The sequence below is a fragment of the Scomber scombrus genome, chromosome 10 (genome assembly GCF_963691925.1).
Source record: "Scomber scombrus chromosome 10, fScoSco1.1, whole genome shotgun sequence".
Classification (NCBI taxonomy): domain Eukaryota; kingdom Metazoa; phylum Chordata; class Actinopteri; order Scombriformes; family Scombridae; genus Scomber; species Scomber scombrus.
The window spans coordinates 24,343,913-24,366,632 of record NC_084979.1 but is presented as its reverse complement, the minus strand read 5'-3'; the positions used below and the strand labels follow the sequence as shown (position 1 = coordinate 24,366,632).

The 22,720-nt window shown below is 39.8% G+C and overlaps 3 protein-coding genes across 5 annotated transcripts; all 3 read right to left on the bottom strand.

The window, feature by feature from the left end:
• Positions 1–181: 181 nt before the first annotated feature.
• Positions 182–4,411, bottom strand: LOC133988327 (actin nucleation-promoting factor WAS-like). Of its 2 annotated transcripts, none has more exons than XM_062427952.1 (11): positions 4,170–4,411; positions 3,155–3,295; positions 2,934–3,020; positions 2,645–2,741; positions 2,218–2,247; positions 2,078–2,113; positions 1,772–1,970; positions 1,460–1,638; positions 764–1,353; positions 550–652; positions 182–430 (listed from the first exon to the last, which is right to left on the bottom strand). In XM_062427952.1, exons 1-11 carry the CDS (start codon positions 4,269–4,271, stop codon positions 372–374), a joined length of 1,623 nt encoding a protein of 540 aa, XP_062283936.1. In that variant the 5' UTR covers positions 4,272–4,411; the 3' UTR covers positions 182–371. The 2 variants fall into 2 exon arrangements, with proteins under 2 accessions (XP_062283936.1, XP_062283937.1); XM_062427953.1 differs by having other exon boundaries at positions 4,177–4,411.
• Positions 4,412–4,643: 232 nt separating this feature from the next.
• Positions 4,644–17,252, bottom strand: LOC133988329 (sodium-coupled neutral amino acid transporter 3-like). 2 transcript variants are annotated; one of them, XM_062427955.1, is made up of 16 exons: positions 17,136–17,252; positions 12,043–12,167; positions 11,763–11,847; positions 11,507–11,622; positions 10,184–10,257; positions 9,999–10,091; positions 9,800–9,881; positions 9,605–9,687; positions 9,337–9,395; positions 9,113–9,244; positions 8,806–8,885; positions 8,591–8,691; positions 8,283–8,407; positions 6,269–6,413; positions 6,043–6,146; positions 4,644–5,930 (listed from the first exon to the last, which is right to left on the bottom strand). In XM_062427955.1, the coding sequence occupies exons 2-16, from the start codon at positions 12,081–12,083 to the stop codon at positions 5,826–5,828; spliced, it is 1,425 nt and encodes a 474-aa protein (XP_062283939.1). In that variant the 5' UTR covers positions 12,084–12,167; positions 17,136–17,252; the 3' UTR covers positions 4,644–5,825. The 2 variants fall into 2 exon arrangements, with proteins under 2 accessions (XP_062283939.1, XP_062283938.1); XM_062427954.1 differs by lacking the exon at positions 17,136–17,252 and adding an exon at positions 13,995–14,146.
• A 1,074-nt stretch (positions 17,253–18,326) lies between these two features.
• On the bottom strand, positions 18,327–22,484 carry apex2 (APEX nuclease (apurinic/apyrimidinic endonuclease) 2). Its single transcript, XM_062427541.1, has 6 exons — positions 22,331–22,484; positions 22,126–22,209; positions 20,443–20,623; positions 20,180–20,323; positions 19,693–19,762; positions 18,327–19,550 (listed from the first exon to the last, which is right to left on the bottom strand). Exons 1-6 carry the CDS (start codon positions 22,443–22,445, stop codon positions 18,393–18,395), a joined length of 1,752 nt encoding a protein of 583 aa, XP_062283525.1. The 5' UTR covers positions 22,446–22,484; the 3' UTR covers positions 18,327–18,392.
• Positions 22,485–22,720: the final 236 nt, after the last annotated feature.

The window sequence follows — 22,720 nt, the reverse complement described above, 5'->3', positions numbered from 1 at the left end:
TGGCTCTTTTTAAAGGAAGCGCAAGGAACAAGATAGTTTCCAGTCAGAGCCACCATTCACCTTCATTGTGAGTAACTCAGTGCTACGTATGTGCCGTCATGCTGATAAATCCTACACTGGAAATGTTCAAACAAATATATAAACAGAATCCTCTTAAAATTGTCCTTTCCAGTCCTTTACATTGAATTTATTTTTTATTTGTTTTTTTAAAAGTTACATAACTCCTGTCATGGACAAGGCAAGACAATACCTCAGTTTGCAATAATTGATCATGTAGGAAATACAAGAACATATACTGTAAAATTCAGAGGTTTACAGAAAGAAATCGCACTGAACAAGGTTCAAAATCCACACAAACAAGAACCTTCACATTAGTCGTCCCATTCGTCATCGTCATCATCTTCATCTCCGGCGTCATCTTCGCTTTCATCTGAAAGAGAGAGAGAAATGTAAAGACATCCCCACTGGTTTGACTCACTCATAGTCAGGAAAATAAACTTTTCAACCTCTCTCTTTATATAAAAGTGGAATTAATGTTCTAATATTTACCAGAGGAATGGATGACTTTACTCCTCTTCTGCATGACCATCATGAGAGCACCAACTATGCCCTCGCCTGAGTCCGATGTTGGAGGTGGAGAATCTTCTATCACCTATAACAGACACCGGGATGAGTTGTAATATGACAGGATGTGTATCTTTATATATATACAGTATATAGCCTATATGAAATTTTTGGGAAAATTAAAAGAAGTATGCTTTACATTTTTGAGCTTCTTCCCCAGTCGGATCTGATCCAGCAGAGCCCCCCTACTTTCTCCTCCTCCACCTCCTCCTCCTCCTCTTCCTCCTCCGGATGCAGGGGGAGGTGGTGGTGGGCCACCAGAGAGGGGAGGAGGTGGTGGGAAGTCTGAAGAAATAGAAGTTTGGGGGGGTGGAGGTGGAGGGGGTGGAGGAGGTGGAGGAGCTCCTCCTCCTCCACCTCCCCTGCTGGCTGCTGGGACAGGAGGAGGTTGGAAACCCATAGAGCGCTCTTGATGAGAAGGCGGTGGGGGAGGAGGCATGGTGTGGAAGGACTGAGTGGGCTTTGAGGATGGTGGTGAAGGGGAGTGAGAAGAGTGTGCTGGTGGTGGAGGTGGTGGACCGCCTCTGCCTGTTGCAGGTGGAGGTGGCAGGCCTCCACGTGATGGAGGTGGCTGGGAGGGCAGGGCTCCTCGCTGTGACTGGGCTGGGACAGGAGGCAGGGGGCCAGAACGACCTCGTGGAGGTGGAGGTGTTGGAGCAGAGTGACTGGGGCCTGGTACGGGAGGCAGAGGCCCTTGTCTGCCAGGTGGAGGGGGTGGAGCTCCAGAAGCTACGATGCAGTGAAACATGATAAGCATTAAAATGCAGCCCAGCTTCATATTAGAGTGTAGGAAGTAGTGAGATTGATAAGGAGGAACAAAATGATGCGGTCTAACCTGCTTTGTTCACCTCCCTTTTGACTGCCTCCATGCCCCCAGACTGCTCGATGACATTGTAGATGAGCTGGGAGGTCGCTTCATCCCTGAGATCGGCTTCTTGGATCCCAGCTTGGGAAAGCAGCTTCATCAGGTCAGGATCCATGTTGTTGGGATCAGCGCCAAAATGAGAAACATGCCTGACAAGAGGGAAACAAAAGAATACAGTTACACTTATGGAAATTATTGTAAAACAACATCCTCCTCTGTAGATATTAACTAAACTTTTGTGACTGAGCTCAGGGCAACCCAATAATCGACTTAAACACTCACTTAAATCCGCTGGGTGCTCCTATGTCTGCCTTGGAGAATTTGGGGCCCTTTTTCTTGCTCTTCTTGTCTTTCTTCCCTTTGCCACCCACAGGTAAGGAAGCATGAGCAGGTGTAGGCATCGAACGATAGCGTGAAGTCTGAATATCTGGGTTCTGAATGTCCACAGTGGCCATTTGAAAAGAACCAGGACTGCCAGATGCTGTTTTTGGATGAGAGCCAAATGAGAGTACATACAGGTTGGTGCTTATTTAATTTCATGCATCATTAGTTACGGTAGAATTATGGTGAGGTGATGGAGCTACACACTTTTGTCAGGTGGGACCGAGGGCAGGGATCCTCTAGCTAGAGTTATGGGAACAAAAAAAGAAGAAATAAATACATTCACTCTTGTAATTTGCTAAAAATTTGAATGACATATAACATTCATCAAGTTTATTATATCTCACCAGCGTGCTGCGGGGGGCGCTGTTTCTTATCTGTAACAAGGAGGCCAGAGAAACCATTTTGCATCACTTTAAACCATGACACCTTTTATACAGCTGATATTGTCACCCAATGTCACCCAATGTCTAAATGAGGTAGAAAGAAACTATTGATCTGTTTAATAATCAACTAGGATTCTCTCCAAATCAAAAAATACAATGAGCATGTATTCAGTTTTCTGTTTTTTTATAGGATTCATTTGGCTAAAAATAAATCTCATTTAAGATCATTTAAATTCATAGGAACATGCATACAACATATGACTACAAGAATATACCATAAACATATTGCAGATGGAAAATATGTCAGTGAATCATCATGTTGAAAGTGTATTTCATGCATGCTTATTTTAAAAATAAACTACAACGTGGCAAGCATGAACTGACTGACCTTGACTTCTGTGTCTTTGGTTTATTTTCTCCTCGACAGCATTTTGGAAGGCTTGTGCTTCCTGTTGCTCTGCAAAATTCAGTCCAACTTGACAGTCCTGTATTGTGCGAGAAATCAAAAAAAAAACCATATACACACATTTAAAAAAAACAAAACTTGTTTTACATCTGTGACCTAATGATGACTTAACACAAATATTTGCAGGCACAATGTCTTAACCGGCTAACAGAAATTGAAGCCAAAAGTTGAATTTAAGTTGGAGGAAGGGGTCCAATGAGGTTGTGCTTACGTCTGCAGAAAAGGTGTGAAAGTACACTTGTGGTGAGTCGTAAACAAATTGGTTGTATAGCTCCTGCTCCCAAATCTGCCTCCCTGCCTGTGGAAAAACATTGTTTATATTTCAGTTTCTCAATAATAATACTGTTGGATGGCACACACAGGGCCTACATATTGTTATGCAGCATAGTAATGCAAGTCTTGGTATACTGGCACCATTATTTGAGACATTACCTTCACATCAAACATCCGTATGAAGTAGGACCGCATGGGGTTGTCTTTTACTAAGCAGACCACTCCTGTGTGCTGCAGGCTCCAAACATTTGAACTGTGAGGCAGAGCCATGTACAACTGTGCAACTGCGGTGGCCATGGACTAGACATACAGACAACACACACATATGGAAAGCAGTTTAGTGCTGATACAACTCTTCAGAGCATTTTATTGATGTGCAAATGTAAATTTCAACTTTTGTGGTGAGGATTCACTTCCTTGTTTGCTTTCATTTGCTAAGATAACAGTTTAAAGTGCTGTGCTGCTGTTCACTGCCACTACAGATGCCATTAAACTGTGTGAATCATGGTGTTCTGTTTCTTTTGTTAAGCCAGCATGACACAACTATGTTTATCTTAGTAGCTAAAAGAAATCCAGGAACAAAGCAACTTCTGCTCTAATGTAAGGCCCAAGCCTACGATAATGTCTAATTCTGACACTAGCGGAAGAAATGGTGCAGTCACAATTTCCTGTTACAGCTACCCCATTTTTGATTACTTAATGCGAGCAATTCATTTGCAAGTGCGTTTCCATCAACATACTGTAGATTAGTTTAAAGTTGCCTGAAAGAAAATATATCTCAACATTTTTTATATTACCTGAAATTTACTTGAAAATATAAAAGTGACAACAAGAAGTGAGGAAATAAACCAACAAAAAGAGTCAAATTTAAACATTTTTGTTAGTTACGATTGAGTATATAATGTGGAAGTTCTCAACTCAGAGTTCAACTATCAACTGAGCTCATTTAAATTCATGATATGATATTTCATCACCATAGACAATAGAGAGAAGTCTCGACGGCTGAAACAATTTCCATTTTCAGGTAGCAACCAGAATAACCTGTACTAGTTTTTTTTAAAACTTCTTTCAATTCAAGAATAAAACGTCCTTTAAGAGAGCAAACAAGTCAGCAGTACAGCAGCATATCATACCAACAGTGGGCAATCCCCTCCCTGGTAAGTCCACAACTTACAGCACACCTTCTGCCCAGCAGGTCCTCCAGTTTGTCATTCTCCTGTGAGGTCAGCAGACTGCTTTGGAAACCCTCCGATTTATTTTTACTTCCACGGCTCATTGTCTTTTGATGACTCCTCCAGCGTTTTTTAAATTATTGTCTAAAGCATTTAAAACAACGTCCTCGCAACATTCAGAGTACCACGCTATAAACTGTAGAGTGAAGGAAGTTTCTCTTCTCTCTTCTGTGCACACATCAACTCAAAGCAGGAAACGGACAACCGCACTTCTCTAACCCCCGCTTTTCTTCTTTCTCGCAGACGCAGTGTTACTTCCATTTTCAGAGGAAGGCAGTGCACTATTGCTCATCTGCTGTGGCTGCATATATTACACGGCAATGCAGATAACTTCATAGTGCAGTTAACATTTTATGTAGATGAATAATCGACTCAAAACATATGTACAAATGAAAGACATATTTTATTGACAGATAACAACATTCAAATTAATTTAAAAATGTACAGGAAGAATAACAAAGTATTTAGTCAAATTTAAAAGACAACAAAACCAAAAAACCAAAAACAGAAAAGATACTCCATTTAAAGTTAAGATCCATAGGTATTTGTCATACTGCACAGTTTATGGGACTGCTAAAAAACACACTGCATTTTTAACACGTAGTTTTTCAAGCACAGTTTGGTTGGCCTTTGCTGAAGATATGTGTTACATCCTATCTTTAAGTGACACAATAATTAAATTCTTTGGTTTGCAACAATGGACGGTAAACACTTAAGAATTGTACAAACCACGTTCCTGTGTCTGTGGACTCGCATTGATGGTCAGTAACTGTTGAACTTCATACATAGCAGCAAAATCCTACAAATTTCACTGTATCTGTTGGATCATTTATAAAATGTCATGTCAGTCTCTTTGATCCCCTTTACAATAGACATGTTAAATGTTGGAATAGATTAATAAAATATTTCATCAATTCAACTCCATGTAAAAGTCATCAAAAATTGCATTTTGACAGACTGGAATGGTTGGTGTGGTCCTGCAGACTAACCTTCGCTGGTCATATTTAGCTGAATCTGAGACGCTCAGAGTAATTTGGACGACACTGTACCAGCAGATTTGTCTTTAATATACAATGAAGAAGAACCTGATGAATAAAGAAACTGAAATGTCTTATTTGGATGTCTTATTTGGTATAAAATAAAGCAAACTCCCAGGAAAATAAAATGATTGTCTTCAGACAACAGATAGAATTTACGTCCTGTAAAATCTGAGATGGTAGGGAAGTGGATAGTAGATTTTGGCAGTGACTGAGCTATTCCATGGACACTCTAAAATGGGATTTCCATTTGAGTCATGATGTTGCCATTCAACCATTTCTACACATGCCTCCAAACAACATCCTCACTGCGGGCACTGTCAGAAAACAATGCTTTGTATTCTCATGCATCTCCGTTCTCGCCTCCATTACAGGACCTTTTGTTTTCCCCATCACGTGTCAAAAGTTTTTTTTTTCGTAGGCAAAGTTTCTTCACAAAGCCTTTGCAGACAGTTCCTGTCTGGCTTTGGTTGAGAACTCGGCAGATCAGGGGTAATTTAATGAAAGGGAGCGCTTTGGTTGGCGTTTTATGTTCGTAATACCTTTTTTCTGTCACACCAGCTAGTGGCCGCCTCCACTTCTAGATTCTCCAGTCACCCAGTCAATGATGATAAATGACAAACTCATAATCATGAAGATGAATCCCACTGCAGCAAAGCACGCAGACTACAGGAGAGGAAAGAGACAGAACATCTGTATCAACAACCAATAAAATACAATGATGCTAAATGTCTAAGATAAATGTATAATATCTATAGCAGAAGGAGGTGAATAGTACCTGAATTTTGGGTCTGGACCTCAAAGGCTCCTGTTCCTCAGGAACAATCCGGATGTAGAAGATCCCAGGTAGGATAAAGATGAGGCTCGGGGCAGTTGTGGCTCCTGCAGATGAAGTAAGAGGAGAGCAGAAGTGAGTTTATGGAGGTTGTGCACAGTAATTAGTGATTACACACAGATGATACAGTGCTGTGAAGATCAGACCAGACAGTCCTGTGTACACGTACCGATGAGGCCAAAAATGTCACGGATGGAGGGCACAAAGATAACAAGAAGGTTGACTATGAAGATGAGACAAAATGCAATTATGGTGTGTCTGGCCCAGTGGAAAGGCTTCTCAGGGAACAAGATCTGTAGCACGGCCCTGCGGATCTGCAGAGGGAAGGAAGGAATGAAGGAGTCATTGAAGAGAGGAAAGAAGGAGAACGTCATGTTTTTATTTATAGCATCAGGATACATAAGCAAATCTACAGGAAAGTAGTGGTTGATTTTGTTTTATCACCACAGGTAACATTAGAGACACACACAAAACTGCTGTTGGATAAAGAAATGAGTAGTATAAGCTCCTATACACATCAACTCAACTCTATTCCAACAAGCCAACATTTTAGCTGGTATTTTCCGTCAGATCTTTAAAGCAAAATACCTGCTTACATAAGACTGTTTGTGAGAGGGACCAGAAGTGAAGCTGAAACTTTCTGCTCTCAATAACTCCATACTAAAGGAGTATTATGATATGAGATTCATGATATGACATTTTATGATATGAGCTAATTTGCTTTCTTGGATAGAAGAGGTCAACTCTCATGTCTGTCTATTCATTATGAACGAGCATCTGATTAGATTAGCTTAGCATAAAGACAGGAAACAGCTTGCCTGGCTCCCCATAGATTAAAAAATCTGCCTAACAACACCTCAATCCCCCATCACAGGCAACCAGTAGACACACAATTCCTCACTTCACAGCCTAAAAATAATCAGACACATGAACGTACCCCCCTAAAATTGCAACCTCACATTTTTAAAAACAAGATATAATATGTTCAGTAGTAGGCTTTAGAGATGCTGGTAGACAGATATTTTAACCTATGGACAGAGCCGGGCTAGCTGTATGCTATATTTCCAGTCATCATGCTAAGCTAAGCTAACCGCCTGCTGGCTACAGCTTCATATTGAATGGACTGATAACTCTGCGAGAGAACAAGTAAGTGCAAATTATTTCATTAATTTATCCTGTTAAAGGTTTATAACTACAGTATGTGTTTGCTGTGTGTTCTTAATCATTTCTTTTGATGTGAATGTTTAAGAATAGGTGTAATCTTGAAAATATACCTCCAGTCATTTCTATCATGTACAGATCATTCAGAAATGTTGTGGTGAATTCTGAAATAGCAGTCAGACAGTCAGCACACTACTGAAACAGAAACAGCTAGAGGTTTCACTCTGGCAGGCGAGGCCCTAAAACTGTGAAGCAGTTTCAATACTTTGGTGGAAGAGAGACCAAGAGGCTGCATTAGCCGTGTTCTTGGCTTGCAATGTGCAGGAATGAGTTCAAGAGCTACCTTGACAACATTGTTTGAATGTGAAGTAAGAGACCTCTATTGCTTTACGTGTCTGCTTCATGTCACCACGTCACTAAGTATCTCATTTACATTAATAGATGTAAATATGTGTTAACCCTTTATCGGACAAGTGAACTATATTTGGTAACTTCTGTAAACATCCGAAATAGTCTCCCCATGCCTCTCTGTGAGGTTGTAGAACCATGTGGAGTTTTTATATACAGACGTTTTGGTAAATGTTTTACCCTACACCGACAAGGAACCATATATGGTAACTTCATTGTACTTGATTTGCAACATAAAAATAAAAAATTTCATAAAAAGTCACAAAAGCATAAAAAGGCATGTAATATCCCCCAATAACTCTTGCTTGGCTTAAATTGCACATTTCCAAGTATTTTAATGAGTGCCCTATAAGGGTTAAAAACATTGCTGGCTTCCGACCTAACCCCTCAATTAAGACTTTTTAAAAAATATTGAAAAAAATAAAAAAGCTTTTTCTGAGTAATTTCTGTATTAACACGATTCTTTAAAATCCTTGTTTTTTAAGTACACTGTGTTTATTTTTTTAAAGTGTGGAGACTGTTAGATATTTATAGAAAATATAAGAACTATTTTTATTATTGGTGCTGTGGTTGATCTAAATATTTGCACAAAACTAACATGATTGATGTCTTACCGGGAAGAGGACCACAGGGACGGTCAGTGTGACGGCCACCAGCACAGACAGACGCACACAGAGGACCAGGACATCCAAGGGGTCCACTTTACTGTAGGTGTGTAACAGCTCTGACTCCACAGCACCTATCCACAGAAAACCAAACAACCTTTGACATGTCTCACATGGTGTAGGCCCTCAATCATAACACTGCAAAATGTACATATGCTATGAGAAGTGAGAACAAGTCAGTCATTTATTTGAAATCTTGTGGTTCACAACATAGGAACAAGGTGACCTTTGATTCTCAGGAGCTGAGAGTGTCTTACCGAAGAAGGTGAGGTAACCAAAGAGAGCAGTTAGCAGGTACATGACGAACATGGCCAGGATGGAGACGTTGGCAACAGTCTGCATGCGTTTCTTGGTGGCACTGGGTTAAAGGCAAGCAGGAAAAAACACATTAATCTTAAAATAACTTTCAGCAGCTGTGTGTGCGTAAACAAAGAAACCACATTGGGATTTTGTGAAATGGATTATGACTTACTCTCGTAACTCAGTGTAGATTGGTAGCACCTCAGGGTGACAGACAAAAGCAAAAGCCAGAATTGGGATGGTGTAAGCTGTCTAAAAGTCAAACATAACAAAGGTCAATGAGTATCTTGCAGCTCACTGCTTGAAGAAGACTGAACAGCATTTCACGTCAAACAAATGTTTGTTTTACGCCCAACACTTCTGTTGCGTAACACGTTTTAATACTGTTGACACAACATACGCTAGAACAGAACATGTGGCTGTGCATCTGCTCAGCTAACCAAGAGATAAAAACTTAGCTGACAATGAGGGGAACAAACCTGTGAGTTCATGGTTATGAGCTTGGCCTCACAGAAGTCTGTAGCGTTAATGACAGCGTGGCTGTCAACAGGAGTTACATTGTGATGTCCAGCATCCAATGGACACGGTATGTTGAATTTCTTGTAGATAACCTGGGGAGCCACACCCATCGGTTAATCAAAGATAAATATTTAATAGAGGAACAGTTGCATGTTTCTGTGTTGACCCAGCAGTAAAGACTCACCGAAATGAGGAAAAACACCATGCAGGAGAGGGAGAAGCCACTCGTGTAGCCAAGGTAACCTGGAGTGCAATGATAACAGGATGTTGCAGAATAATGTATGATGCTCAGAGACAGAAGACAGATTCCGGAGGCAATGACACGTCAATTTCAGTACAAGACATGAACGTAAACACAAAAACAACAGGTAGTGGACATGACATACATGTGAATGTATGGGGAATTTAAAAAAAAGAAAAGAGAAAATGTGACGACAGAATGAAAAACATACCAAGTTCTTTCATGAGTGCAAGAGGAAAGATGATGAGAACGCTAACAATGATGATCAAGTAGTTTCCATTCAAGAACCACTCTCTAAGAGACGGCCAAACAAACAGATGACAAAAATCAGTACGCCAATTTACAAAAAAAACAAAACTACTGAAGTACACATGAATCAAAGCCAGAATATCGATTTGACACTCACCCCGTGTTTTCATGTTTACCAAGGAAAGCTTGAATAACCAATGGGAGCTCAGACTTGACGATGAAGAGATAGCTGGACATTGCTAAAAAGAAGCAAAAACAATCTTATCTTCCACTCCTTACTTATTTGTTTAATCTGGTCTGATTAAATAGATACACTTTAAGCATAACAAAAAAAGTTGAAAATGGCCTGAAAATACCTCCAATGTTGTGTATTGTTATGACACAGCCAGCCACCATTTTTCCTGGTGCACCAAAAGCCCGATTCCCAAGCTGCTCATATGCTCGGATGCCTTAAAACACATAAACATTATATATCCATTCGGTAAGTGACCCTGTGGCAACAAACGGTAATTTATATGTGCTGATTTTAGCTCTGCCTTACCAACAACCCCAGCACATTTTAGCAGGAGGTGAATTGAATATGCAGACAGAATAGCAATAGACAGCAACAGGATTCTGTAACACAGAAGAATGTATATCTGTTAGGAGATGTACTTTGTAAAAATTGCATCACAAAAATACATTAATGGTCTCACAAATCTGGACATTATTGTTATTCAAGTTAAAATACTGATTATCATACATGGACTCCTATTATCTAATGTCCTGGGATCAATTCTCTGTTGCTCTTCCTGAGGTTTCTTTAAGTTTTTCCCTGTTAAATGTTTTTTAAAGGGAGTTTTTCCTTATTTAAATTCAGTGTGTTCAAGATATTGGATGTCATACTGCTGTACAGATTGTAATGTCCTGAGGCAAATTTGTGATATTGAGCTATATAAATAAAATTGGTTTGCCTTAAATGCATAAGGACAGAAACAAAAACAAAACAAAACAAAAAATAAGCTATTCTTTAGGAAATAAATGATGGTAATGGGCAACTCTTGTGATTGTATCTCTTTGTTTTTTCCCCTCTGCCACACAACAGAGTATAGCTTTGTGCGACTGGCTCACCAGCAACCTTCCACCTCCCCCCACCACATAGTGCAGGACTGATCCAGCAGGCCTGTCTTGGATCTGATCACTACGAGCTATATTTAACCACTCAAATCTGATTTAGGGAAGCTGCGTGTGTATGAGCTCTAATGTACATTCTGACAGATCAGGCTTCATACTGTTGTGTACACTTACAACTCGCACCTGCAGACAGACAAAAACAACCGCACATACTAAATACAGAGTCCCTCTCCCTGCGGCCGCACATACCTGTGCAAACACAAATACACACAGACAGCTAGATGATACACACGCACCCCTGTGACTCCTGCCTCTAGCCTTATAAGGACCATCCATTAACTGCATCCAATTTGTATACACTGACACAAATTAATCTAATCCTCATTCTAACATAAACCTTGAACCAAATTTCCTTCTTAAAATAGCCCCTTGAAGAAGTGAAGACCAGCTAAAATTACTTGTCGTCACTCTGTCGGCGTTCAACTATTAAAGGCAAAAAACACACAAGACAAACAGAACTACTCTATTCTTGTAACCTTGAGGAATGTGCATGTTTGCCTTCACACAAATACTGAATATAAATCACAAGTGGCCAGAATGAATAGTGGACGATATTAGAGGGGACACAGTACAGTGCTGTGAGAAAATGCACGCACCTGTGCAGGTAGACACAAACACGCACATTGACAAACACAGCAGGAGAGGAGGGTTAAGCCAAAACCGCAACTGCGTGTTTGGCGTCCATACTCACAGAAAAAGAATGATTCCGGTGTTGGACATCGCAAAAGCCAATCCCAGAATTCCACTGCCCATTATGGCATTGCTGAGGTTAAAGATGGACATTCCAAATGAAGTCTTTCCCTCGAACTGCGGAGGAAAAGTTTGAGAGAAAAACCAATTCATGAGCACAAAAAAAACAAAAAACATCAACAGATACAAATCTCATTTCATACCAATAAATCAATATGACTACTACATTTTAAAAAAATATGAGTAAAAGCACTCACATCTGTGAAGTGCATTTCTTTCTTGACACCGGGTTTATGTGGGAGAAATTCCTCATGTTCAGCCATGGCATCCAGCCCATCGAACCTACAATAAAAAATAATCACTGGTTAGAATGAAGACTTGGAAAAAACACATGACGCACGGCATAAATAGCTATAAAACTAAACTGTAGCTTATATATTTGCTGGGCTAACTTGCAAATAAAGAGTTGAACTTTTAAAGCTTTTTGTTGTGATATGATGTACCTATCTTTAATTACTGTTCATCTGTGAGTCTTACCCATCTTCCCTGCTATGTCCATTCATCTTCTGAAGCTCCATTCTTGTTGCTGGGGTTGTGACTTTAGAGACGTTGCAAATCTACTTTTATTGGGATGAAAGAATCCTCTTCAAACTTTCACCACGCTGGAAGTGGAGAGAACATGTGTTTAATTTATGATACTCACTTACTCATCAAAATCTACAACTAATGTGGCCATGATGTGTACATGAAGGAGGGTTAATGTCAGCTGGGATTGTTTTAACACCACATACTATACATTCTCCCACACTTCATGTGCTGATCTTGCCAACCTTCCATTGTTTGTGAAGGAAATTGCAAGCAGGCTGACCTCAATGTCTGTAACGCTTTTACGTTGCTTTAGTATGCATCACCGTTTCCAAGATCTTGTCTTAACTTGTTAACACGCAGACAAGATCTCAGCGTGGCTTTTGCCAAAAGTCGCAGAAGAATTTTAATGTACTTATGCAATGCTTTTATGGAGTGGATGTAAGGCTTTGGCTCTGGTCTATATTATAATGACTATTCAGTAATTTACCACTGTCAGACAAATGACAAACACACTAGTTACCTGTATTTAAACAGAGCGAAGACGGCTCTCTGGGAACACTGAATATAACTAATGGAATACAAACAGAAAATGCTATGTGGCTTCAAAAGGGCAGCCCTATTTATAAAGTCTTGAGACACACACTCTGTAATTTTTCTACGTGCCAAGGCCAACAAGAATGTTTCTTTTTTTTTCTTGGCAAATGCAGAAATCCTTTAACAAAACATTATTTTGGAGTTCAACACCCCCTCCATCTTCAGATATGAAAACAGAAAACATCCAGATTAACTGTGTCTGTTCACAAACTACAATTCAGGCAAAAGCGGAAACTTTTGCTTAGAATGAAGTCCATTTAAAGCTTGTGTGACATGAAAGGCTTTAAATAACAAATGTTGTCAGAGGACTTATGTCGCTCTAATCTGCTGTGGGCCACACAAAGCTGGTATGGACGGGCTCTGGGAATGAGCGTAGGTCTGCGCTCTTGCCCTGGGGTCATGGGATACTTGCTTTTTTCTGTGGGTCAGGATTTTCACACTTGACCCGTAAGGACACATTCACACTACATTGTGCCATTCCAAAGGAGTTTCACAGAAAACCAGAATTTATTTATATTCCTACGCTCATCACTGAACAGGCCTGTTGATGTACAATGAGCCATACAAGCTGGTGGTTGACAGCAACTGTGCCACACAGATAAACAATGGATTCCTGTGTAAATGGTGCTATTTAGTCTAAATACAGAGTAGCCTTTCCCCTGCATACTGGCCTCGGGTCAAGTTGGGTTTGAGTAACTTTCTTTAGCTACATACCCAATGACTTTCCCATGGCATGTAGCCAACATACACAAAACCAAAAAAAGCATTAAATAAATGTCAGGAATATTTTTGAGACTTCACTTTAAAAAAAAAAAAAGCAGTTTTGGTGGATTGATATGCAGATTTTACAACTTGTCCATGCTTTGCATTGTAATGCTGGGGGAAATGAAACTTGCCAAACTGGTTAACTAGAAACTCATGTTACAAATTTCCTTGGAAAAGACAAAAGCAGTTAGATAGCTGTGAAAAGAGAGTAAAAAAGTAATGAAAAAAGGCATCCATCTATTAAACTGTTATAGGCTACAGTGTTTCCCAACAAGCATCCCTTATGCCTTTTAGTGTTTCCACAAGTGTTGTAATTAGAAAACATATGTGCATAATACAGTACATTAAATCATCTATATTAAATCATCTATTTTTAAACAAACAACATGTCAAGTTAAGGTAACAATATCACTATAGCTTTACTACCCAGCAGTGTGCACCACATGGCTGTCTGACGCAAGACCAGGTCACTATTGACAGTTAGTCCTTCCCCTTCAACATCTAAATCACAAGGACACACACACACATTTTAAGCAACTTACCCTGGTGGACAAGAACAACGCTAGTTTTCTTTTCACAGAGAAACGTCTAGGCTATTGACAGAATAAATCCTTGTTCAATTACAATTTCAATTTTCTGACTCTTTCCAATGCGTATGTATAGCTTAGTTCTTAGGAGTCTCTCCAAAGCTCCTTGGTAGTGAAGAGAGGAGAGAGTGAGAGAGATTAGAGGGCTGGGCGGGAGTGAGCGGGAAATGGGAACACCCACACTTAACCCTTTGTTAAACTAGTCTCAGGTAGTGTTTAGTGTTAAGGGACTGCAGGGATTCACTCACCAGGTGTCCGTACTCAAAAGGTGTCAAGACCAGGGTTAGGAGAGTTACTTTAACCCTTAAACAGGCAACTTGCACATATATTTTTTTATACCTTAATAAGGGCAACGTTTCCTGGTGAAGATACAACTCATAAAATCCAAAATAAACAAAATATGTTTTAAATGATTTGTGGAAATGTTTACTTAAGTGCAAATGAGATAACTAGTATCATCAAAGTCAATAAAAAGTCAATAAAAGAATGAGAATAATTAACATCTCATTTTCCACTCCTGCCTGTTTCAGGGTTAAAATGATATTCTGATAGTTACTAGTTACCTGTTACAAAATGTAGTTAGTAATGTAATCCAAGTACCACAATATTAAAGTAATGTAACTTGATTACTTTTCTGTTACTTTAGGCTTACTGCCATACAAGATATGAAATAATAAAGACACAGGGCATACATTCAGTGCAAAATTGGCCACTTTCTATGCAAATAAAAACCATCTAATTGACAAAGACCAGTGCAAATTGCCACAAGCAGTTAGGGTAGAGATATTAGTGTGTTCAGTTAGTGTGCTCTCTCTTTCTCTCTGCTCTCTCTTAAGGCTTGAATGATATGGAAATGGTATTTTGATATCAAGTGTGAAATCTTCAGTCAAATACTGGGCTACTTAAAATAATTTCAGCTACTTAAAAATAGTTGTGGTGGAGCTCAGGGTTCAACTGTAAGTTTTGCTTTATTATAAACAATGCCACTTTCTAAACCTGAGTGTGTGTGTGTGTGTGTGTGTGTGTGTGTGTGTGTGTGTGTGTGTGTGTGTGTGTGTGTGTGTGTGTGTGTGTGTGTGTGTGTGTGTGTGTGTGTGTGTGTGTGACAGCTGATGTGTGGAAACGTGTGCAGCAGAACACAGCACATTAATTATCATAAGATGCTGATCGATCCGGTGTGCGTCTCAGTTTGGAGACTCACTTATCGCTTCTGCTGCTTTATCATGCTGCAGCCAGATGTGACATACAGTCAGCTCAGCGCCCATAAAACGGCGCAGATAGTGGGTGCAAAAACGCGTAATTCAGGGAGCTGTAACATCCTCAGGGAAGTGAGTCTGAGTTTTGACTCATTCAGTAAAACGCTGTTAACTCTGAACATGTTACACACACAGTCACATCTGTGGAGAGCAGTAATGTGCACGACAAGCTCTCATCAACTCAGGCTCTCTATTAATTCATTTGTAAGGGTCTTTGGGACTGCCACAGTGCCTAACAAATGCACCTGCCCCCTTTAAAGTTCAATGTGTGTGTGAAGTGGGTGTACGTGCGCCCGCTGTTACGCACCTGCACGCGTCTTGTGGTATCATCCTCTCTTTAAACCTTCGCCGCTCAGCGAGTTATATTATTTCTCGTTTCTACTCTGCTCACGTTTGTGACTTTTACAGTACATGGTAGTATATAGTTCTTTATTGTAAAATGTGTTTTTAAATTGTAATCCTGAAAAATAATCCACATTTTAACGTAATATAGGATGTAATCTGATTACATCTTTTTTCCTGTAACTGTACATTTTTTCGTATCCTCTTTACAATTAAATGTATTCCGTTACTCCCCAAGCCTTGTCAAGACTAACGACTATACAAAAGGCCTAGAGGTGAACCCGGGAGTCAAATCAATGGGGTGCAGACAGTATAATTATAATTACCATGTCATTACAGAGTGTGCAAGTAGAGAGGAGGGGTGCTGTAGGTGTCACCTGCGGTGGGCTTTGTTACAGCATGGGCGGATACTCGCAGACAGGTTTGCATCCTGCTGGAAGTCACAGTGATGTTAATTAGCTTAGGAGATAAGTGCCTTTTTTAAGATTGCCCACATGTGATTGTGCTTAGGAGTGGAGACATTGTGCATGCTTGCAAGTTATCATGTGCAGAAACAGTACCAACAGTAATACCTGAACTGACACGAGAAGAGGAGAAATGAACAAGACGTGACACATGACACATAGAAAAGCTCGGTCTTTCACATGTCATCTCTGTATGTATAAACCATACAAAGATATTCTGTGTTCTGTGGTGTGGAGAGTGTAGCGTTAGTACACGCGCTCAATCTCTGACTAGTTCACCATAAGTTAAATGTTATCCACATCTCAGGGACATTTCAGTTGGCTGATAAAGTTCAACGCGCTCACACACACCCAAGAAACACCCACATTTTCTTTATCTCAATGGGACACAAAGTCAGTGGAGAATGTGTCTTTCTGTTATAGCGATCTCATCTAAAGGGAGCCCACGATGATAGATTGCTTTCAAACATTGTTAAAGAATGTTAAGTTTCAATTTTAAACGAAGCTGTCTACACACAAGATATCAGGATTAAGGTCTGTACGGATTTAGTGCATTTAAACACTGAAAAGATAATGGCCTCTTCATGAACCTTAAAGGGACCTAGAAAGTAATTCAAGGGGAAAAAAACAACCAACGCATAGTCTTCAGGAGACATATTGTACCAATAAAAACAATGGATCAACAGTTTAACGTTGTGTTGATATATAAAAGTCGTGCCAGCATCCAGAGCCAAGATGATCTCCCATTTTTGTGAGTCATTTAAAGTCCCACCTCTATGGTGCGCATACTGCCAGCATGTCACAAAGCGAACAGACTGCGAATAAGAGAATTAGTATAGGTACTCAAGCTGAATGGTCAAAACAGAAACCAGCTGAAAGATTGTTATCCTTAGATTTACCGTCAATATACAGTACTTTATCAGTGGAGCTCAAAATAATAACAATATCCGCTGTCCTTCCTTGTATGAATGTATGAATGGGAAATGTGCTCTGGCAGCTGCATAGTGGCCTGGAGGCCTTTTTCTGGTACTCACCTCTCCAGTAACAGCCAGGCAGAGGGATGTCGTCAGTTCAGACAGACATAAGACGTAACGGTGTATAAGTTAAAACTTGTTGGCTGCTTCACTTCATGAATCTGCTTCTCACAGAGCTTTGACGTCCTCTTTGGCAGTAAAAAGAGAGCAAAAAGGGGGAAGGAGGTTTGTAGTAATTGCGCGCGTTAAGAAATTTCCTGCCATGTCACAAGTCTAGGCCCTCCCAGTTTATACATGAGGCCACACGTGGTTCTTTTTTACTCTGTGATATGCTGTATGCGAATTTGAAATACATTTCATGCACATTCACATTTTTCTCATTAGGAGCACTTTGAATTACTCATGAAGTTTTTCTAATGTAATATAGGTCTAATGCTGAGAAATGAAATCAGAGTATTGTGATTGAAATACTGTGCTTACTGGCTGACACTGCAGTGGTTATACTATGACTGTGAAAATGATAGTGCCAGTGAAATAGGTTGTATATTAGTTATTAAAGAGTCTGAGGTTCTTGCTTTGTGCCAACAGCTTACTGCCATCAGTGCCATCTAGTGGGCATAAATTAGATCGCTGGTTACTGAGGTAAATTACACACAAAGGCCAAAGAAAGCATATGTGATCATTACATATTCAATCTGTTATCCTTACTGCAGATTACTAAATAACTGATATATTAGGCCATCAGAAGCCATATGTTGGATTTACTTTAACTCTTACACAGACCAGTTTTATACCCTATACAGCATCATGGAATGAGTGTCAGAAGGCTGAACTAATGATTATTTTCATTATTAATGTATCTGCTATTACTTTCACAATTAAATAAAAAGTGGAAAACACCCCTTACAATTTCCAGGGCCCCAACTTGACATCTTCAAATTGTTTGTTTTGAACCACTAACCGTCCAAAACTGTAAGATATTCAATTTACAATCATTTGAGGCAGAGAGAAACAACATACAGTATCAGCAGATTTGAGAAGCTAAAACTAGATGATGTTTAGCATTTTTGCTTAAAAAATATGAAAATAAATAGTTTTTTCATTTTTTTAACAACTCCTCTATTTATTTCTTTATTGCTCCAGCTCCAAGATAGAGCAAAAAACTCGAACTTCAAAGTAATAGACAACTAATAGAAAACTTTTTTTTATTTACCTTAAAAAAACACATAATGAACAATGATTTTTTTAGAGTTGGAGTTACAGGTTTTACTAATGAGACAGGAAGTCAAAAGACATTCAATCTCTACACTAAACGTGTTATTTCCCCTTGTCAACCCATGCAAAGAAATTACAGCGAGCCTCGGGGTTGGAGGAATGTCCCTGGGGGCGGGAACACACAAAGAACTGCTTGCCCATGTTTGGGCCTTCCTTTTTCACAGTACGGAGCACACAGGGTTCCCTGTGCACCTTACAGGAAGGTGCTGGGGGTGGTCCATGAAGCACTGACTTCCAAAACACTAATGATGCCCCTTTCTTTGCAGCAGAATGTCCCACAGTGGTCTGAGAGGTTAAATGTTCAGCTTCTGTCTTCACCTGTGTGTCACTGTCCTCTGTGGTGCTAGTGGTGCACAGCTGTGACGAACCATCACAGGCAAGCTCAGTATCTTCAGTTATCTTTCCTGCGACTGACAATACGTCTTCTTTAGTTGTGGGCCCTTTATGGGAATTGTTAAATGAGGTCACTTCATCTAGGTCAAGTGTTCTTTCACACTGGCTGACAGATGTTTCAGTGGGTTGAACCACATGTGTGAGCTTTGGTTTGAAAAAAGAAAGCAGGTTACCCTGGGGCTTTGAAGAAGTCTTTACTGTCTTGATCTTTTTCCCTTTTGGGACAACAGAGTCTGATGTCAATATTCGCTTTTTACCGGAGATGTTTCCGACTCCAGAGGGGTGTATATTCTCCCTTTTTTCCCCCTCTTCTTGAGATCCAGGTAATGCATCCTTCTGCTCTGACTGAACTGATTTCTGGTCCACCTTAACAAGGAATCGGGAGAGTTTCTGCTGCTTGCCTGCAAACTCTGGCAGGTAGCGTGTGCACAGGGGAGGAGGCTTGGAGCTTGGCAGGAGAGAGCAGCTCAGTTTCCCCCACACAGGGCAGTGGTCTGACCCTTCCACCTCTGGCATGATGTCCGCTGCCACAAACTGCTCCTTGGCTAGCTGACAGTCAGCAAATATGTAGTCAATGCGTGTGCCATAATTAGTCTGCCGAGCTCCAGTGAGAGTGGACCAGCATGTGAAGGCGTTGGTGCGAGTTGGGTGGAAATAGCGAAAGGTGTCCATAAATTTTCCACTGTGGGCAGTATCGGTCACCTCAGGTGCTTCATCTGGTTCCTCCTCATTCCTTTCTTTTTCTTGTCTACAACCATGCAAAAAGCCATTCAACCATTTCCGGCCAGGGTTCTCCTCAAAACCGTCCTGAGTAACGAGAAAAAAAAAGAAGAAAATATTTAAGCTGTGTATGCATACACTGTGCACATTTGGCAATTTAATACGGTTTCATTTAATGTAATATAAAACAAGAAAAGTTTGTGTGACAGTGTTCCAACCTTTTACTTACAATGTCACTGGGGTCACAGTGGTCTATTGGTCGGTGAGATGTATTTACATCTCCTAAAACAATCACATGGCTGAAAAACAGAACAGAAAATACAGTTAATTCAGATTCAATTTCTCTATAGCAGAGGGAATAATAGAGTAAAACTGCAATATAACACTGATGATACACTGTCCAGTTAATTTTTCTTTCAAAATGCATTTCAAATACACCATTTACCTCACCAAATTGTGACCTGCTTTAAGTTTCACTGAAATTTACTGACTCCTGACATAAATACACATAAAAGTGCACATACATGGTCATGTGAGCCAGTTCAAGCTCAAAAGCAGCCATAAACAGGGTGAAGGTTACTGGTTAGAACAGTTGCGTAGGTAAATCATCTGTGGTAAAAGCAGGATACACCTGTGCTTGTGCCCTATTATAACTACAATTTTGTATTAATCTACAATCCTTTTTTTCAGTTTGTGAAAATGGTCTGAACTCTCACCTCCCATCTTTCAGAATTTCTTCAGCTCGACACTGCAGCAGCTTGTAAAACTGCAATTTAAACTGCTTTCGCTCCGGCTTTTCAGGGTCAGCTCGTGGACAGTAGACGTTGATTACACTAACGGTTTGTATTTTGTTCTGACACCTGTAGGGGTAAAAATAAATCAATAAGATATACAGACATCTTAAGTTTATGACTTATTTGCAAAATGTGCACAAACACACTTCCTCAAGGAAACCTTAAAAAAAAAAAGGATTTCTTACATGACTTTGTGCTGGGTTATAACAGCTCGTCCTTCATTGTCTAATTGCTGCAGCTCCTCGTTTGAAAACTCAGTGTGATCACCGTAGCATCCGACAGCCCCAGCATGGTTGGTCAGTAGACCTGTGAGACCCTCCTCGGCAGCAAATGGAGTGGCACTGTCCTTACAGTAAGTGGCAACCCCTGTGCACATCAGGAATGAGAAGTGAATTAGTTTTGCATGTGTCAGTGGCACCCGGAGCAGGTGTAACAAAGAAACAGGGATCTACTGTTAGCCTAATAAATAACTGCTTATTCAGTGAGCTTTATTTTACATATCTTCTTTTCTGGGACTGTACATGGGAAAGGACATTTTAAGAAGAAAAACAATACTGTCATGATTCAAAGACACAAGAAGAAACTCAGCTCCATATCAATAAAATAAAATAAAATAAAATGTGTTCCAATGCTTCCAAAAACAAGAAGTATTTTGTGTCACTTTGTGTAGGCTGGGCTAATACTATTACGACTTCATTTTTTGATTAATTTAACCGAACCACGAATTTGTGCATTAACATCCTCAACAAACAGAAACAAACATATGACTTGCACTTGTCTATCTTGGAAGCTTAAGCATGATTCTGAAGGCATCATTAAATGCAACCTGAAGCTTTTTAATTTTTGCTTAGCTATAATTGCACCAGGGATGGGCTGTATAGAGTTTAGTACAATATGCTTTAAAAAGAGCTGTCTTTACATCATTTGTACACATGTGAAACTTGCATGTCAGCATATAAGCTTGTGCATACATTCTGCAACATTGAAGCTGCACATCATCATCATGACACAGATCATCCCTGATGATGTGACCTATATATTTAACTCTGCTCACTACATTTAACACTTGATGCACACCATAATTTGAGCAGGTTTTGAGCAGTTGTTGAATGTCAGCACTACAAGGAGACAGGACAACTATAAGTCATCAGCATGCACCAATATTAATATTAAGACTACTCCTCACTATACAGCCAGTCATACACTCTTTTAACTTTTTAGAAAGATCATCCATGTACATACTGAATAGAACAGATGACAAAATGTAACCTTATCGGACCCCACTGGTCACTAGAAAGGGTGTAGATATAGGGTGGATTAGGGTAATGTAGGACAACTAGGCTCCAGTGAATTTATCTCTTTTTCTATTCAGTTATATTAAAACTAACTAGTATATGCAAACTGTGTATATTATATTGTTTAACATTACACATGTGAACATACAGGCTACTTGTTTTTTAACCTTTCTAATGCAGAAAGCAAAAAACAAACAAACACATATAGGCCATCAAAATTAAATGACCAAATATGACTATGCACATTACATAAAGTTTTGGCGGATAAGGCTGCTTTGTATAAATCGAAGTATTTCTAAGCCTACAAAATCTACAAATTCTAAAATGATTTGACACAAGGAACATTAATATATGTGCCAATTTCGCTTTTCAGTACAATATCTAAAAACTGTCTTCTGATGATTTAACAAGGAAACATCTCAGGGATTTGTAAATATGGTGAACAAGTCAGAATTGCAAAAAGTGTCCCACATCAACCTAATCCACCCTACTCTCGTACCCCCATCTAACTTGCATGGTTTGAAGTGAATACCCAAAATACAAAAACACAAATGTTATGATAGTGTAATGAACCTGAGTAGCCGCTGCGTCCTCGGCTGAAGCTGAAGTAGGAGTTGTATCCGTCAACAATTGCAGTTCTTTCATCAAGCAAGTCTCCTGTAAGGGGAGGGACAAAGTCAGGTCTTTAAATGTATGTTTCTGACATCCTCCTGACAGCGTCCAGCCAACTCCTGAGCAATACGACCACACTCACTCTCTCACTCACTTACTTACTTACTTGTCACTTTAGTCTCCTGGACGCATATAACATCTGCATCCAGTGAATCAAGAGCCTTTTTGATACCACCTCTGAACGTCCTGATGCCATTAATATTCCAGGTGACCACTTTCATTGTGCAAGAGTGAATTATTTAAGCAGTTGCATGTGCAGCTGTAGGACCAGCAGCAAGCCCCGGAAATACAAAGGAAGTCAAATGGAGGCATGAGCGGAAGTGTATTTCTTCGCTGAGATTTTTTCTTTTTTCTTCCATTTTATTCTAATATTTCGCGATTGTTGATACAATGTAATGAGTGCATTAATTGCATCGATGTTTATTGTGTATGCTTAGACACACAGCATTAGTTATACCCTCCTAGATAAAAGAACCCTCTTTTTATATGGTGAGGT

Coding starts and splice junctions, on each gene's coding strand:
- apex2 (XM_062427541.1), bottom strand. CDS start 22,445: ATGAAAGTGGTCACCTGGAATATTAATGGCATCAGGACGTTCAGAGGT. Junction 20,624..22,125: donor AGGACGCAGCGGCTACTCAG/GTTCATTACACT, acceptor TGATGTGCACAG/GGGTTGCCACTTACTGTAAG. Junction 20,324..20,442: donor ATAACCCAGCACAAAGTCAT/GTAAGAAATCCT, acceptor TTACCCCTACAG/GTGTCAGAACAAAATACAAA.
- LOC133988327 (XM_062427952.1), bottom strand. CDS start 4,271: ATGAGCCGTGGAAGTAAAAATAAATCGGAGGGTTTCCAAAGCAGTCTG. Junction 2,248..2,644: donor CCAAAGACACAGAAGTCAAG/GTCAGTCAGTTC, acceptor TCCTTGTTACAG/ATAAGAAACAGCGCCCCCCG. Junction 1,354..1,459: donor AAGGGAGGTGAACAAAGCAG/GTTAGACCGCAT, acceptor ACTGCATCGTAG/CTTCTGGAGCTCCACCCCCT.
- LOC133988329 (XM_062427955.1), bottom strand. CDS start 12,083: ATGGAGCTTCAGAAGATGAATGGACATAGCAGGGAAGATGG. Junction 9,245..9,336: donor TGGTGTTTTTCCTCATTTCG/GTGAGTCTTTAC, acceptor GTGGCTCCCCAG/GTTATCTACAAGAAATTCAA. Junction 8,408..8,590: donor TGGTTACCTCACCTTCTTCG/GTAAGACACTCT, acceptor TTCTGTGGATAG/GTGCTGTGGAGTCAGAGCTG.